This window comes from Eumetopias jubatus, unplaced genomic scaffold (genome assembly GCF_037043125.1).
Source record: "Eumetopias jubatus isolate StellerSeaLion01/CBP00866 unplaced genomic scaffold, mEumJub1_p1.0 scaffold_3, whole genome shotgun sequence".
NCBI classification, from domain to species: Eukaryota; Metazoa; Chordata; class Mammalia; order Carnivora; family Otariidae; genus Eumetopias; species Eumetopias jubatus.
This window is the reverse complement of record NW_028274809.1, coordinates 34,563,755-34,581,001: the sequence shown is the minus strand read 5'-3', so window position 1 is coordinate 34,581,001 and position 17,247 is coordinate 34,563,755. Positions and strand designations below refer to the sequence as shown.

Below are 17,247 nucleotides of genomic sequence, written 5' to 3'. Positions count from 1 at the left end.
GCTTTGGTCATGATCCCAGGGTCGTGGGATCGAGTCCCACATCAGGCTCCTTGCTCAGTGGGGAGCCAGCTTCTCCCTCCCCCTCTGCCTGCTGCTTCCCTTGCTTGTGCTCTCTCTCCCTCTGATGAGTAAATAAAATCTTAAAAAATAAAATTCTCTTTTTTTATTTTTTATTGTTATGTTAATCACCATACATTACATCATTAGTTTTGGATGTAGTGTTCCATGATTCATTGTTTGTGCATAACACCTAGTGCTCCAGGCAGAACGTGCCCTCTTTAATACCCATCACCAGGCTAACCCATCCCCCACCCTAAAATTCTCTTTTTATCACTACCTTATGCCATTTTAATAATTATATGTCTTTGGTGTGAACCTCCTTGGATTGATTTCGTTGGGGGCTCTCTGTGCCTGCTGGATCTGGATTTCTGTTTCCTTCCCCAGATTCAGGATGTTTTCAGCTATTATTTCTTCAAATAAAATTTCTGCTTCCTTTTTCTTCTCTTTCTGGGATCCCCATAATGCAAATGTTACTGGGCTTGATGGTGTTGCTGAGTTCCCTTAACCTGTTCTCATCTTTTTGCTGTTCAGCTTGATGGTTTTTTGATTACTCTTATAGGTCACTGATCCAGTCTTCTGCTTCTTCTAGTCTACTATTTATTACCTTTGGTATATTTTTGAGTTATTGTATTCTTCATTTCTGCTTAGTTCTTGTTTATATTTTCTATGTCTTTGTTGAGGGTCTCACTGAGATCCTCCACTCTTTTCTCAAATCCAGTGAGTATCTTTATGACCATTACTTTAAATTCTCTATCAGGCATATTATCTCTGTTTTGTTTAGCTCTTTTGCTGTGATTTTGTCCTTTTTTTCATTTGAGACATATTTCTGTGTCTCCTCATTTTGTCTAACTTTCTCTGTCTATTTCCCTATGTTAGAAAAGTCAGCTACATCTGCTTTTAAAAGTAGTGGCCTTCTGAAGAAGAGCTTCTGTAGTACCATGCACTACACCAGAACCAAGTGCTTCAGGGGTGTCTCCTATGTGTGTTGTATGTGCCCTGTTGTGGCTGAGCAGTGTTTGCCTTTAGTCCAGTGATCTGCAGTGGTTCTCTTTGATGATTGTTGGCAGCTTTCGGTCCCTGTGTTGTGAATGGCCAGTTTGGGGCTGCCTTGGGCTTATGGTGGGTCAGACTAGACATTTGCCAGTGCTAGGGTCATACCCAACTGCAGTGTGCTCTCCCTGTATTGTCTCCTGAGAAGCTTTTATTGGTGGGGGGGGGGGGCACCTATAGTCAGACCAGATGTTTGCCCCCAGCCACTGCTGGGGTCAGAGTCATATTGGTGTATATGGCTATATTCCCTTCTCCCTATGGCAAGAGTCACTGTGGAGTGGTACTGGCAACTGTCTAGACTGCTTGCACAATGCCATTCTGTGACTTGCCTTGGATGGACTTCTGCTGAGGGCAGGTCTGCAGGAGAATGTGGGGGCCGGGCAATTTTGAAAATTGGGTCAGTATTTGACTATTTTCATTCTGGTTTCTCTTCTCAGTTCTACTACATCTGCAAACTTAATATTCTAGATATAATATAATATTCTAGATATAATTGTCTTTGGCCTGTAACTTTGAACCTTTTTAAAATACTTTGTTTTGGACTTCAGCTACATATTTACAATATATGTTCCCCTTCTATTTTGTTTCATTTTATTTTTAAAGATTTTATTTGAGAGAGAGCATGTGCCCATGTGCAAGTGTGGGGAGGGGCAGAGGGAGAGGAAGAGGAAAAGAATCCCAAGTAGACTCTGCGCTGAACACAGAGCCCAACACGGGGCTTGATCCCACGACCCTAAGATCATGACCTGAGCCAAAACCAAGAGTCAGATGCCCAACCAGCTGAGCCACACAGGTGCCCCACCCTTTCTACTTTAAAGAAAACTATTTCCTGGGGCACCTGGCTGGCTCAGTTGGCAGAGCATACAACTCTTAATCTCAGGGTTGTGAGCTTAAGCCCCACGTTGGGCATGGAGCCTATTTAAAAAAAAAAAAGATGACTATTTCCCTAATGGAGAAGATGGAAGCAAAGAAGAGGTTGATTAGCCTGATTTCAATCCATCATCTGGTAACCTATTCCATTTTTCTCTAGCAGTGAGCTATGAACCTCAGTTCATTGCATGCTCTAGCCTTCCTGACAGGCTTATAGGTTATCACTTGAAAATTTTAAAAAATTGTTAATATGTTCTTTTCTCTCTCTTATTTGTGTTCTTTAAATCTAATGTAATTTGAAAACTAGCTGTTTTGAAGAAATGATTTACTTAGATTTCTTTTCTTCATTGGGATTATTTCCAATTGTAATAGTAGGATTTCTTTTTACGGTCTTTCACCCCTCTTGAACAGTATTGACCTATATTCATCTTTAATTGTGAGCTTATATTTTTTCTGCTCTTTTAAAAGTTTGGGGAACATGTAGAATCAAGGATGTAAAAAGCAGCACAACTCCTACTACAGTAATGTCATTTCTAATCCCTTTCTTCCTTCTCTCTACCTTGGAGGCAGTAACAAGGTTCGTGCCACCTGCTGATTTCTTTGAAATCTCCCAAGTGTCTTTTAGAGTACAGATGTCTTTTGGGAGGTCTTCTTGGTTATCATATGACACCAGTGGTATTGGCCTCTTCTTTCTTCTGTGTGCATCTTATTTCACTGTGACTGGGATCTGGTGCAAACCTAAGACTCTGATCCTAAAGCACCCCCATGAGACCTCATATTGGCACATGGTCATTAACACATTAAGTCTGTACCCTATTTTCCCATCTCTTGAGGTTCTTCTTTCTTACCTTCCTTCTGATTCATTTCATCTTGTGAAAAACTTCAGCAATTTTAATAGGCTGCAATGTGGAAATTTTTCCTTGATTTGTTAACATCTCCACTAGCTGAGCAGGGACTTATATGTGTAATAGATATAATTGGCAACCACTTGAAGCAAGAGCAAAAGTACAGAATATTCCTCACAGGTTCATGCGTTTCTTCCCTTCATGTATTTATTAGATACCCTGAAGAATTAAGAGCTGTTTCTAGCAACTCCTAAAAATGCTTACTGGAAATAGTGCAGGAAAGTATTCTTTGCTACCTATAAATCTGCTTTTCCCATGCTGATAGCTTTACATGCTGATAGCTTTTTAGTTAACCACTTATTAGCAATTTTAAACTCTTTTTAGATCTTGAAACAGTGTTGTAAGCCACCTTCCAGTGCCTTCCTAATGAGCACTTTTGTGTTTGAAAATAAAATATCAGTATTTTATATTAGGGTAGGGGACTAAAATGGGGGACCAAAAAAGTTTATTTTGTTTTCATCTTTTTAAAATAATGTAGGTTGATGCGCCAGCCTTTTCCCACTTGCCTCCGTCCACTAGAGCCAAGGATGTGATCTGTTCCACCAATGTTTCTCACTATGAACTCCAAGTGGAAATAGGTAATTACCTGAATTGACCCTTCATCGTTAGAAATGAAATTGATGACCAAAAGATTATTTTGTGGGCAGGTCTTTTTCTGTTGTCACCTGTAGCATAAAACTAGATGTTAATTGTGTCAGACAGATTTATTAATAGCCTACACTTTGAAACATTTGCTGTGAATATTCAGAAATATCTATTAAACACTACCAACAGATACTATGTTAGGTGCTAGGGATATAAAACCATGTAAAACACTTGGGGAATCCATATTCCCTCTGAGAAGATGAACTCGTAAGGTAGTCTTGTTTATGTACTAGAGGGCACTATAGTAGAGGTGTGTTGTTATGGGAACAGAAAAGATGGAACATCTGACCATCCATCATAACTACTCTGAGAGTTAATAAAGGCCACAAAAATAAGTGGGATCCTGAAGAATGAGGAAAAGTTTGCTAAATGTTCTACTCAGGGTTTTTGTTACAACAGAAAACGATCCTGATTAACAAGAGAAGAATTTTTTGAACAGTATTGCTGACTGACACAGTTGTTGGCTAGAGAGAGAGACTTGGAAGAAACTAAGAAAAGCTATGTAACTAGAACCAGAGTCAGGGCCATGGCATAGGAACAGCCTAGTTCGTGTACTCCTGTTAGAGTACTTACATCCCAGATATTGGAACCCACTGCAGTGAGTTCTGCCTCTGCTTCTGTTTGTCACTAACTCCATCCTTCATTTGGCTAAGCTTAAGTCATTGACCTTCCCATGCCAGTGTCAAGGAGACCAAGAGAAGATAAGGATCTGACATTTCTAAATAGCACTGGTGGAAAATGCCCCCAAATTAGAAAGGACGTTCAGATGGTGTCAATTTAAAAAAAGGTTAAAAAAAATTACTTCAGTAGATGACTAAGGAAAGATGGTTAGAGGGGAACTACCCCATAGATGCTCTTTGCCTACAAGTGGGAACAGAGGGAGAGTAGGCGGTGGTAGGAGACAAATCTGGAAAGGGAAGTTTGTAACACACTGTGAAAGATTTCATATGATGTATTTAGAAGTTCATACTCTGTCATCCCTCACAACTTACCCACTTCATTTCTCAAAGCATTTAAGGCACAAGTTTGGAATTTATCCTCTCCGTGTTTGAGATCCATTGTGGAATGGTGACAGTAGTAATAGGCACTGTGCTGAATATTTCAGGTGTATGTTTTCATGTCAGCCTTTTACCACCCCCATTTGTCTGATGAGGATAGTGAGGCTCAGAATTTAAGTGACAGCCCTACAGCTAGTGATTTGAAAGCAAACCTTTCTGACTGGAGAGATGCTGCACTGTAGTACCTTTCTATTGATAAAATGCTGAATTTTATCAATAGATAACTGGCAGCAGTTCCAGGCAGCAGTCTGGAAGATATAGATCAGTGATTTACAACTGGAAGGATCATCCATATCACCTGAGTCTTTAAAAATTGCGGTGCCTATATCCCATCACAGACCTACTGAATCAAAATTTCTGGTGAGTGGGACCTAGGTATAGATTTTTAAAGTATTGTTTCCCCAGTAATTTTGGAACATGCCTTAGTTGAGAATGCAGGGCATGGTGAGGAAGTCACTGCATGCGACTAGTGACAGAGGACAGGACTTGAACTAAGGCAGTCATGCTGACGCTGGAGTGGAAGGGATGAATTTGTGATTAACTTCATTTCAAAGATAAATGGCATAATTTGGTGACTGTGGAGAGAGGGAGGGACTAACATTCATTAGGTGCCTATTGATAGATGCCACTCCAGGTGTTTTAAATTTTAAAAAATTGATGACACCAAATGCTGGTAAGTATGTTGTAGTTCTTATACATTGCATGTGTGAATAAAAATGGTTCAGCCACTTTCAAATTAGGTTAAATATGCATGACCCAGCCCTCCCATTTGTAAGTATTGGCCAAAAAGAAATGAAAACATATGTCTACTTAAAGAATGTTTTGGAAGATTTATAGTCACCAAAAACTGAAAACAACCCAAATATCTATCAACTTGTGAATGGATAAATTGTGGTATATTCATACAATGGATTGTTACTCAGCAATAAAAAGAAACTACTGAAACAACAACATGGAACAGTCTCAAAAGCAGTGGTGCCTGGGTGGCTCAGTCGTTAAGCGTCTGCCTTCGGCTCAGGTCATGATCACAGGGTCATGGGATCGAGCCCTGCATCGGGCTCCCTGCTCGGTGGGAAGCCTGTTTCTCCCTCTCCCATTCCCCCTGCTTGTGTTCCCTCTCTCGCTGTCTCTGTCAAATAAATAAACAAAACCTTAAAAAAAAAAGTCTCAAAAGCATTATGCTAAGTGAAAGAAGCCAGACACAAAGTATAGCATTTATGTGACAAACAGAAATCACATCAATGGTTCAGGGATTGCTGAATAATATTGCGTTGTTTGAATTTGTCATAATTTGTTTATCAAGTCACAATTTGAGCCATTATAATAGATATGTAATGGTATATCATTGCGGTTTTAATTTGCATTTCTCTATCTTGAGCATTTTTTCATGTGCTTATTAGACATTCCTATATCTTTTGTGGATTGCTTATTTAATCTGCATATTTTTAAATTTAGTATAGGGTTGCATAGAATTGTAAGAATTCTATAGAGTTGTAAAAATTTTTTATATATGCTGGATATAAGTCTTGTCAGATATAAGTATCATTAATGCTTTCTATTAGTGGCTTATCTTTTCATTTTCTTAACAGTGTTTCCTTGAAGAGCAGAAGGTTTAAATTTTGATGTCCAAATTATCAGTTTTTCTCTTCTTTGGTTGCTAACATGAGTTTTACATCTGATTATAGGAAGAGGATTTGACAACTTGACGACTGTCCATCTTGCCCGTCATACTCCTACAGGAACACTGGTGACTATAAAAATTACAAATCTAGAAAACTGCACTGATGAACGCCTGAAAGCTTTACAGGTAACAATATGAGAAAAATGATATATTTAACGTCTATTTGACGAGATTACATCTGTAAGAATTTTTTTTCCCCAAATTACAGTTCTTTCTGTTAGAGAAAGTTAAATTTCTTTCTTCTAATAAACATGCAATAACAGAATTGGAAATAATACTTGGAAGCCAGATCCATGAAAGAGCAAATATATTTAAACTTTGGTAACTACTATAAATTCCCTCAAATGAATATCCTATTCAAAATGCTGGTCTGGAGATTTACAATGCTCCTAGTGCAATCCCAAATAGTCATATAGGGAAATAGAAAAAAACAAAAGCAGTTTCCTTTTCATCCAGCTAAGTAAAATCAACTTCTGAATTGATAAATTTTGACAGATTTGCATTTCGGGAATATTGTAATACCATTTTCATTGTCACTAATCATTTTTGATATAAGGAGGGAAAGCATTTTGTTTTGATATTGTCCGAATTTTTAAAGTATTTACATGTGCACATGTTTTTGCACAGAAAAAAAAAAGATAGAAATTACAGTGAAGGGGTGCCTGGGTGGCTCTGTCAGTTAAAACGTCTGCCTTCGGCTCAGGTCATGATCTCAGGGTCCTGGGATTGAGCCCCGCATTGGGCTCCCTGCTCAGTGGGGAGTCTGCTTCTCCCTCTACCCTTCCCCCCTGCTCATGATCTCTCTCTCACTCTCTCTCTCAAATAAATAAGTAAAATCTTTAAAAAAAAAAAAAAAGTACAGTGAGATGTTAACAGTGGTTGTCTCTGTGATTTAGTGTTAGAAGTGCTTATCTTCATAGTTTTATGTATTTTTAAATGTTTCTGTAATAAGAACATACTATAGTTATTAAAAGTACAACCTCAGGAGTTAGACTCAGTTCAAATCTCTCTTCCACTCCTTTTATTGATTATGTGCTTTTGAACAAGCTTTCTGACTTATTTCTAAGTTTCTTATTTCCTGTTTCTCTCCTGTAAAATAGGAATGATCATATGACATACTTCCTGCCGTCGTGGTGACATTTAAAGAGATGGCAGCCCCAAGAACAGTGCTTAGTACTAATAAGCTGTGCTGAGTGTTAGCTGCCACCTCTGCTGTTATTTTCATCATAAGGGGGAAAAAGTTGTTTTTAAATGCCTTGTCTCTTGTGTGTTTATCCTAGAAAGCAGTGATTCTATCCCACTTTTTCCGGCACCCCAATATTACAACTTACTGGACTGTTTTCACTGTTGGCAGCTGGCTTTGGGTTATTTCTCCGTTTATGGCTTATGGTAAGAAAACTCATCTTAGATAAAATAACTCATAGTTTAGCCTGGAAGCTACAATTATAAGGATGAATGGGATCTTAGATTTATGAGTCCCTACTTTTAATTTATAAATCTGGTGGCCAAGTCTAGATTTCATGATAAATTTCTATATCTGGTTCATGTAGAATTTTAGTCTTTGGAAAAAGGCAGAATGGGTCTGATCATGAGTGAAACTACTGCTTCCCTAAAAAGTCCATGCCTTTGAACAAACTGCCTCTTCCCTTCAGTTTCCTGCCTCTCTATCAATGGAGAGCCACTATAGGTCTTCAAGCAGAATGTTTCTTCACCGATGCACACTATCTCTGTCCCAATTTCTCTCATTGTAAACTTATTTTACTGTATGGTAAACATCTGTGTGTGTACCTGTCTCATTTCACTGGACTTGAACTTCTTGAGGCCAGGATCATGTATTTTTCATTTTGGTGCTCATATAGTCCCTCACACAAAGTGTTCAATAAGTGTATTGAATAAATAAATTAATGGATTCTAGAGCTTTGATTTTTAGGACAACTTTTGTGAATTGCCTCTGGATTGAAAAATAAATACATCCACACAGTATTTTTTCAGTAATACTGAAAATTGTTAATTCTCTAATCTCTAGAGTATCATTAGAAAGGTCTTTTTGAAGATTCTTAAAGGAAAATTACCTTTGCATCATAGGTTAGGGGTTAGACTCTAAAACATAATGGGTGTGGGTGTGTGTGAGTTTATGGTTGAAAGAACATTTAAAACATAGCTAAAGCAAAATCACTTTCAATGTTCAATTAAAGATTTCAGGTGTTTCTTTCAGGATCAGCAAGTCAACTTTTGAAGACTTACTTTCCTGAAGGAATGAATGAAACTTTAATAAGAAACATTCTCTTTGGAGCAGTGAGAGGGTTGAGCTATCTGCATCAAAATGGCTGTATTCACAGGTATTTACTTACTTGTATTTTATAGAATGAAAGGATTTAAGTGGAAGAAATAATTTAAGGAGCTTTTAGGAAGGAGCAGTTGAGTGTTAGGAGAGACAGGAAACTCGTAAGTGAAAATTGAGGGAGGAATGGGCCAGTAGGTACAGTAATTGTTTACATTTTATGTTCATTCACCAAAAATGTTCAGACCACATCCTGTTTACCAAATGCTGTGCTCAGTGTTCTGGTGGAGCGCCTGCCCTCGTGGAACTCTAGAGTATAAGCTGTAGGTAGTGATTCTGATTGTGTCTTGTTTGTTTTTCTTTATCTGCTTTTCAGCTCTGTGTCATATTTATATCATGTACAAATTGGAACTAAACCTTTGATTTCTTAAATATTTTGTAGCACCTTAAAACTATCATATTAAATATCAGTTCTCTTATTTTTAAACTATAGATGCAGAAGTATTTGGCTGAATGTTAAAAACAACATTCTGTGATATACTGGGACTTTTTCCCTTTTAATTATTTTTAAATAAGCTTGTTTTTTTACTGTTCATTTCAATATCTTTAAAGCTTTGTTCTTACTATTCATTTTTAGGATCATTCTGGTTAACAGAGGAGTTCTAACATACTGTATTCTAATTAATCAAGGTTTTAATACAGTTAACCAGACTGTTGGCCATCCTACTTGTTAGTTTCCAAATCCAGTATTTTGGATGAAAAACAAGGCTCTTGTATAATTTATCTGACAAAGGAAATTTTTATATAAAACATCTTTGTAAATGATGTTAATACCATGAGAGGCTGCCTTTTATTGGATAATACTGCATTTAAATTTAAATTCTAACTTTATGCTTCAAATATTACTTGACTTTTTAGACTTCTCTTTGGGTATATTTCAACAGTATCCTAAAATAGTGAAATAATTTGATTCCATTCCTAGCTTGAAAAAAATATCCCTTCCAAATGTAGCTGTCAGTTGTATTTTCCCTTGTTCTAATGCTATATTAAATACTTGAAAGGATTCCTTAATTCCCTCAACTTTTCATATGTGTATGTATACATATATATGTATATATGTGTTTGTATAAGCACACTTATATATAAGTGTGCTATTTTATAATTTTATAAAGAGTATTTAATTTCCAAGAGAATACATGGATTTGTTCTGACCAGATTTTTATTCTTCCTTGGCCAATTTCCTAGTATTTAGGATTGTTTCTTTTTGTTCTAGGAGTATTAAAGCCAGCCATATCCTCATTTCTGGTGATGGCCTAGTGACCCTCTCTGGCCTGTCCCACCTGCATAGTTTGGTTAAGCACGGACAGAGGCATAGGGCTGTGTATGATTTCCCACAGTTCAGCACATCAGTGCAGCCGTGGCTGAGCCCAGAACTACTGAGACAGGTCAGGTGTGGCCTTCGTATTGGGTTGTCTGTGCATCTTGAGTGTCTTCTGAGCTTGACTAAAGGACAATTGTGCCCTTAGATTTGGATTGGTGAATGGCCTACTGCAAGACTTTTTTCCTCTTTTCTTGTCAAAATTATTATGTTAGGGATTTTAAAATGTTTATACCACATATTAGGTATATCTTGATTTCTCACTTATGAGTTTTTTCCATTATTCCCACATCCTTTCTCAAAAAAGCACATTTATATAACTTTTTAAGTTATTTTCACTAAAGGACTTCAAATTAATTGTTCTACAGGATTTACATGGATATAATGTAAAGTCAGATATTTACAGTGTTGGGATTACAGCATGCGAATTGGCCAGTGGGCAGGTACCTTTCCAGGACATGCATAGGACTCAGGTAAATGCTATTAAGAGCCCCAAACTACTTTTTTTTTCATAAGATCCCTTATATTCTAGATAATTTCTGTTAAACATCTTTGCTCTTAGAATCTTTATTGTTGTTTTAATGTTTTCTCTGAAAAGGGTTGAAGGAAATTTTTCTTTCTTTTAGATGTTGTTACAGAAACTGAAAGGTCCTCCTTATAGCCCATTGGATGTTAGTATCTTCCCTCCGTCAGAATCCAGAATGAAGAATTCCCGATCAGGTGTAGACTCTGGGATTGGAGAAAGTGTACTTGTCTCCAGTGGAACTCACACAGGAAATAGTGACAGATTGCAAACTCCATCCTCAAAAACTTTCTCTCCTGCCTTCTTTAGCTTGGTTCAGCTCTGTTTGCAACAAGATCCTGAGAAAAGGTAATATTGGCCACTTGTAAATAGCATCAAACTTACGTGTTTTATATTTTATAGAAGCTTTGTGATACTCCCTTCCCACCAAATTTAAATCTCTATCAATCTTTTGATCAAAAAATTACAGTCTAATCCAGAAAATATCAATGCTAAGAACAAGTAGAGGCAGTGAGCAAATGGGACGAGTACTGGATCTGAAGTCAGAAGACTTGGTCTCTGGTCTCAGCTGTATCCCTTCTTAACCAAGTTATTTTGTAAAAATCAGTTCCATCTTTCTGAACATTAATTACTGCATTTCTGTTAATACATTTTAGAAACTTCCAAGCAGTACAAAAATGTTCTTGCTATAATAGCATAAATTATCATAACTACATATTAGTGTTAGTATTTCAGAAATAAGGTGTATCTTATCTTTTTTTAGCCTCTTAATGCCTAGAATATTTCCTTAAAATTAGTGCCCAATAAATGTTATTTCTCAAATTAATTTTTCCCAGTAGTCAAGGCTGAAGCTAAGAATTGGGCTTCAATTTTTTAGTGTTGAATTTTATAGCTCTAAACCTAATTTCTAATATATTTTTACACCTAAAACACATTCTAACACAAGGCTCTTTTTTTCTTACAACTTTTAAAAAAATTTCAGACCATCTGCAAGCAGTTTATTGTCCCATGTTTTCTTCAAACAGGTAAGCTGATCTGTCTTCTGTTTTCTAGATGTTTTTAAATACTATTAAAAATTCATTTCATTTTGTTGGCTTAATGGGACAATTTGGTAACCAAGATTCTTAATAATGACTTTCTTACAAAGTAAAGTTAAAAACGAGAACTTTTTTGGTAGTTCAATTACAGACTTTCTAAAATATTTCCATTCTGCAAAACAAAATGAGTAAAAACAGAGTATCATTAAATGTTACTATGCCCTCAATTTATATTTTGATTAGAGACATTGTAGTTTTCTATGTTGGCTAGAGATGATGAAGGGGCAAAGTAATTCTGATAAAAATTAGTTCGTTTGGTTATTACTTCTTCCTGTTTTCAGATGATCAAGGGCATTTTTAGTGAAAATACCTAAAAACAATTTTAAACACTTTGTACATTTTAAAAAGTCATTTGTTGCTAACATAGCTAATGTATTGAATTTATGTACCAACAGCCTTATTTTGAGTTTCTTTAACAGATGAAAGAAGAAAACCAGGATTCAATACTTTCACTGTTGCCTCCTAAGCCATCAATAGCACCGTCTCCGGTGTCACCTTGGACTGAGCCGGAATGTGATTTTTCCAATGAAAAAGACTTAAACTGGGAATTCTAGGACTACCACATCCTTTATGTCCTAGACACTTGACACTTTCTCCCTGCTGCTTTTCTTCTGTATTGCTAGGTACAAATACTAGAATTATACTTGAAAATACAGTTGGTGCACTGGAGAGTCTATTTCTTAAAACCACTCTCTTCAAAGGAGCATGAGTTCATAGCCTATTTGGTTAACTCAGAGTTCTAGTGTAACTCCGGGAAAACTTTAGAATTATGAATCTAGTTACATTTAGTGTCATCTGTTCTCAATTGTTTTTCCCCAAGCTGTGACTAACTCCCCTTCTTGATCTTTCAATATAATTTTTGAGCCAGTTTTCAGCATTTTGTTGCCCTCAGGGGAATGAGCCCTCAGAGGACAGTGCTTCCAAGTACATTTTTTACTTCCAGATTCTCTAGCCTTTTTGATCAGCTGTTTTAGACCAACAGGCTAGTTTATCCTGGCATCAAAGCCCTTTTTTGATAGAAGGGAAAATGTTTATACTTTCCCATTTTATTCTGTTAATACTTATGGTAATATCAAACTGAGCCTCACATTAAATGATTCACTTGAAATATAGAGAAATTGTAATTTGCTTTGTTTTTTTCATTTTTAAGAGGCTAAAGTGACACTTTTCTACTTCTGTAGATTATAGATCCTAAATTCATGCACCCTGTGGGAGCTCAATAAAGATTTATTGAATTGAGATTATGCTTTTATTTTTCTTTGTGATTTGATAAAGCTAAAACACAGGTTCTAATTTGTTTTGCCAAGGAAAGCCCCTTCTCAAATAGATTTATTTACATAACATACATGAATTGGGGACACCCTGGTATTTATTCAATGAGGCAGAAGATCTTCTGGCCCTTTATATGATTATTCTTGCTCCTGTAGGGGATACAACATTTAAGGACATAGAGATCTTCATTAATGGTTTTACCTTATTAGCAAAAAAGAGAGATGTGTCTCAAAGAGTATATAGTGTAAACTGTGGTAAATTGGGACCTACCTCATTTAAATAAGATTAAGACAATCCATTAACATTACATTAAAAATTCAGATGATTGTCTTAAGACTAAAGAATTAAAACCAATGAGACAAATAATGCAAAAATGAATAGACAAGTTTGAAACACAAACCTTTTCATGTTTATTGGCCAGCTCTCCTCAAGAATGTTAAGTTACTCCATCAAGTAAGCCATGAAGACCTGCCAAGGTGGAAGAGAGAGGACATAAATACCAGTCGAGGCCCTGAGATCACCTGTAATGGTGGGGGCTGTAGTTCATTCCACTAACCTCCTCCTATTTCCTCTAGGTAAGAGAGGCTAACAGGAACCATAGAGCCTGGGTGGAGAGTTGATGTTAGTGCAAAAGGTGGACTCGAAGCCACAAAGCAGTGCCTCGCAGATCTCCTGTGTATTAGAGGAGTATTAGAGTTCTCCAGAGAAACAGAACCAATAGGATATTTATTATAAGGAATAATTATGGCTTATACTATTATGGAGACTAACAAGTCCCAAGATCTGCAAGGTGAGTGGGTAACCTGGAGACCCAGGAGAATTAATGATGTAGTTCCAGTCCAAAGGCAGGCAGGCTAAAGACCCAGAAAGAGCTGATGTTTGAGCCCAAAGGCAGGAAAAGGCTGATGCTCCTGTTTGAAGGCAGGCAGAAGGAATTATCTGTTACTCAAGGGAGAGTCAGCCTAGTCAATGTCTTCGTTCTATTCAGGTCTTCAACTGATGAGGCCCACCCACATCAAGGAAGGCAGTCTGCTTTATTCAGTCTATAGATTTAGTCAATTTCCTCAAAAAACTTCCTTACAGAAATAGCCACAATAATGTTTGACCAAATAAATGGACTCCCTGTGGCTCAGTTAAATTGACACATAAAATTAACCATCATGATAGATATTGATAGCTTCATCCTGAGATCACTTGCCTTAAATTTTGCACCATAGGCTCCTTGCTTGCTGTGTTAATTTTCTATCTCTGATGTAACAAATTACCACAAATTTAGTGGCATAAAACAATACAAATTTATTTTCTTACAGTTCTAAAGGTCAGAAATTTCAAATGGGTTGAGAGGGCTATATTCCTTCTAGGGACCCTAGGGAGAAATCTGCCTTTGCCAATTTCTAGAAACTACCTGCCTGCCTTTGTGGACCAATATTATTCCCGCTTCTCTTTCAGTGATCACATCTCTGACTGACCCTTCTGCCTCTCTCTTGTAAGGACTCTTGTGATTATTTGGGCCTACCCCAAAAATGCAAGATAACCTTCCCAACTCAAGATCCTTAATTCAATCACAGCTTCAAAGTCTCTTTTGCCACGTAAAGTAACATAATCACAGGTTCCGGGAATTAGGATGTGGATATATTTGGGGTGAAGGGGGAGGAGAATCATTATTCTGCCTTACCACACATGTCTAATTTCATCTTGGTGTCTGCTTTCTAAAGAACCAAACTAGTACAGTCACCTTAGCAAAATGCCCTCCTATGAGCTGCTGTAGTACTTTCCCCAAATAGCACTTACACAACTCTATATTTGTGTATTTATGTCCCCAGTAGACTGTGGACTCCTTGGGAATATTGTCTTACTCACTGCTATATTCCTAGTGTTTGGCAAAGTGTTTGGCATATTGTAGACATTTAATAAATATTTAAGGAATTCTTCCTTGAATAAAGGTTATGAGAGTTTGTTTTTTTAAAAAAAGGACTTGAAAAAATTTGAGAGATGTCTATGGTAATTTTGATTTCTATGGAAGATTTTGACGATATGTTACAATATTGCCATTTGTTACAATATTGCCTCTAGAAGTTTAGTGAGGTAAAGGGATTTCAGTTTTCATTTAGTAAATCTCTACTATAAGCTAGGTTAGTGGTTTTCCTCTTAAGTACTACTGGTAAATTGCTTGTTCTCAAATCCACTTATTCACTCTTCCCCTGCTCTGCTTCATTGGGAACTACATTTCCCATGCACCCTCACTCTCTGGTTTCCAGGGAGGCACCAGTGGAAGATCAGAATATAAGAGGAGATAGAAGAAATGTATTTCTTGCTCACCTTTTGTCCCACTTCCCTGTATTTTGTGGTGTCTCTGGCAGCAGCTGTACCTTCTTTGTCTTCTGGCTTTAGGACTCAGGTAACACCACTTCTTGCTGTCCCTTCCATCTGAGGGCTGGTTTCAGTTCTACTCTTGCTAATCTTTGGATTGCCTCACCATCCCTTTGGATTTCTTAGCCTTAGTTCCATCACCAATGAAACCAGTTCCCTGTGTTCCTTCTACTTGAAAGATCCAGAGTTACTTTCCCAATTCCCTGATTGATACACATACTGACAACCTTGAAGATTACTAGAAATTCTTGGTCTCCAAAAAAAAAAAATTACTACCTATTGATTATACCATTAAATGAATGATCAAGAATCTATTTTCCAATTCCATTTAAGCCCCATAGTCTTTATGATTTATGGTAGAAAAATTGAAACTGACCAATATTCTGTAAATTGAAGTTTTTCTCAAGAGCGAACCAAAGTCTGACAAGATCCAAATATTGTACTTGATAAGAATAGAACATATAGGAGCCTGGGAAGATGGTGGAGTAGGAGGATCCTAAGCTCAGCTTGTCCCATGGATACATCTGGATAACAGCCACATCAGTGCACCTAACCCCCAAAACAACCCAGGGTGGCAGAACAGGCCCTCCACAGTTAATTGTTGAGAGGAGGCCACAAGGAAAATGATAGGAGGGGCAGAGATGCAGTCAGTACCCAAACTCTCAGCAAGACTAACCAGAAAAGGGATGGACACCACAAGAATAGAGAAAGGAGAGGAACAGACCACACTTAAGGCACCGCAGACACGGGGTGCCTGCCCTGGGAAGATGAGTTACCACAACATCTGGCTTTGAAAAGCAATGGGGATTAACTTGAGTTTACAATCAGCAGGGCTTAACTCCTGGTACTTTAAAGATCAGTGGGCTTAGACCTAGGAGAGTGAGAGAGTGAGTTGGAACCAGACATCTAATCTGAATGCCACCACCACCCACCAATAGGTGACAACTCAAGGAAAATGCCCCACATTTTCATGCAACCCTTAACTCCAGCAAATGGGCTGAAGGCAGGCATCCGGTCCAACCCAACTATTATGCCCAACACAGCCCCAGATGGGCCCCTTAACAGCACCGGGACCAAACCCTGCCCACAACAGGCAAAGAGAGCCATTGCAGAAGGCAAATGTGACTCAATCACGACAGTGCATGCAACCACACAGAGGAAACACCCTTGAAGCTCCTCGTTCTGGTGAACAGGGGACATTGCACTACAGGACCTCTTCAAAACGCCACTACTTTGAAGATCAGGAGATGTAGCTGACTTTCCCAATACATAGACAAAATGGGGGTGGCGGGGGGGAGAGGACTATGCCCCAAATGAAGGAACAGGACAAAATCACAACCAAAGAGCTAAATGAGATGGATATAAGCAATATGCCAGATAAAGAATTCAAAGTAATGGTCATAAAGATAATTGACATGAGAAAAGAGAGGGGGATCTCAGTGAGACCCTCAAAAAAGAGGTAGAAAATATAAAAAACCAATCAGAGATGAACTCAAAAACTAAAAAATACACTAGAGGAAATAAATAGTAGACTAGAGGATGCAAAACAGATCAGCAAGTTGGGAGACAAAGTAATGGAAAGTGATAAAGCTGAATAACAAAAAGAAAATAGAAAAATGAAAATAGGTTAAGAAACTCAGCAACACCATCAAGTATAATAATGTTTGTATTGTAGGGGTCCCAGAAGGAGAAAAAGAGGGAAGAAAATTTGAAAAATTGCTGAAAACTTCCCTAATCTAGGGAAGGAAACACATCCAGAAACAGGAGGCACAATGAGCCCCCTGTAAAATCAACCCAAGGAGGTCCACACCAAGACACAATAAAATGGCAAAGTAGTTATAGAGACTTGAGAAAAGAAAAGTTATATACAAGGGAAACTCCATAAGGCTATCTTCTGATTTTTCAGCAGGAACTTCACAGGCCACAAGGGAGTGGAATGATTATTCAAAGTGCTGAAAGAAAAAAACCTGCAACCAAAAATACTCTATCCAGTAAGATTATCATTCAGAATAGAGAGATAAAGGAATTCTCACAACTAAACCAGCCTTATAAGAAAT

The 17,247-nt window shown here is 37.6% G+C and overlaps 1 protein-coding gene across 3 annotated transcripts in view; it reads left to right on the top strand.

The window, feature by feature from the left end:
* STRADB (STE20 related adaptor beta) overlaps nt 1–12,789 on the top strand; it is a 36,192-nt gene extending 23,403 nt beyond the window's left edge. For 2 of the 3 annotated variants that reach the window (XM_028124752.2, XM_028124760.2), the window contains exons 4-12: nt 3,364–3,463; nt 6,274–6,395; nt 7,550–7,658; nt 8,485–8,608; nt 9,824–9,995; nt 10,297–10,401; nt 10,555–10,799; nt 11,434–11,476; nt 11,968–12,789. In XM_028124752.2, coding sequence (XP_027980553.1) covers nt 3,364–3,463; nt 6,274–6,395; nt 7,550–7,658; nt 8,485–8,608; nt 9,824–9,995; nt 10,297–10,401; nt 10,555–10,799; nt 11,434–11,476; nt 11,968–12,102 — 1,155 coding nt within the window. In that variant the 3' untranslated portion in view covers nt 12,103–12,789. Of the gene's footprint in view, nt 1–3,363; nt 3,464–6,273; nt 6,396–7,549; nt 7,659–8,484; nt 8,609–9,823; nt 9,996–10,296; nt 10,402–10,554; nt 10,800–11,433; nt 11,477–11,943 lie in introns of all 3 variants that reach the window. The other variant, XM_028124769.1, reaches the window with a different exon arrangement.
* The last annotated feature ends 4,458 nt before the right edge of the window (nt 12,790–17,247 follow it).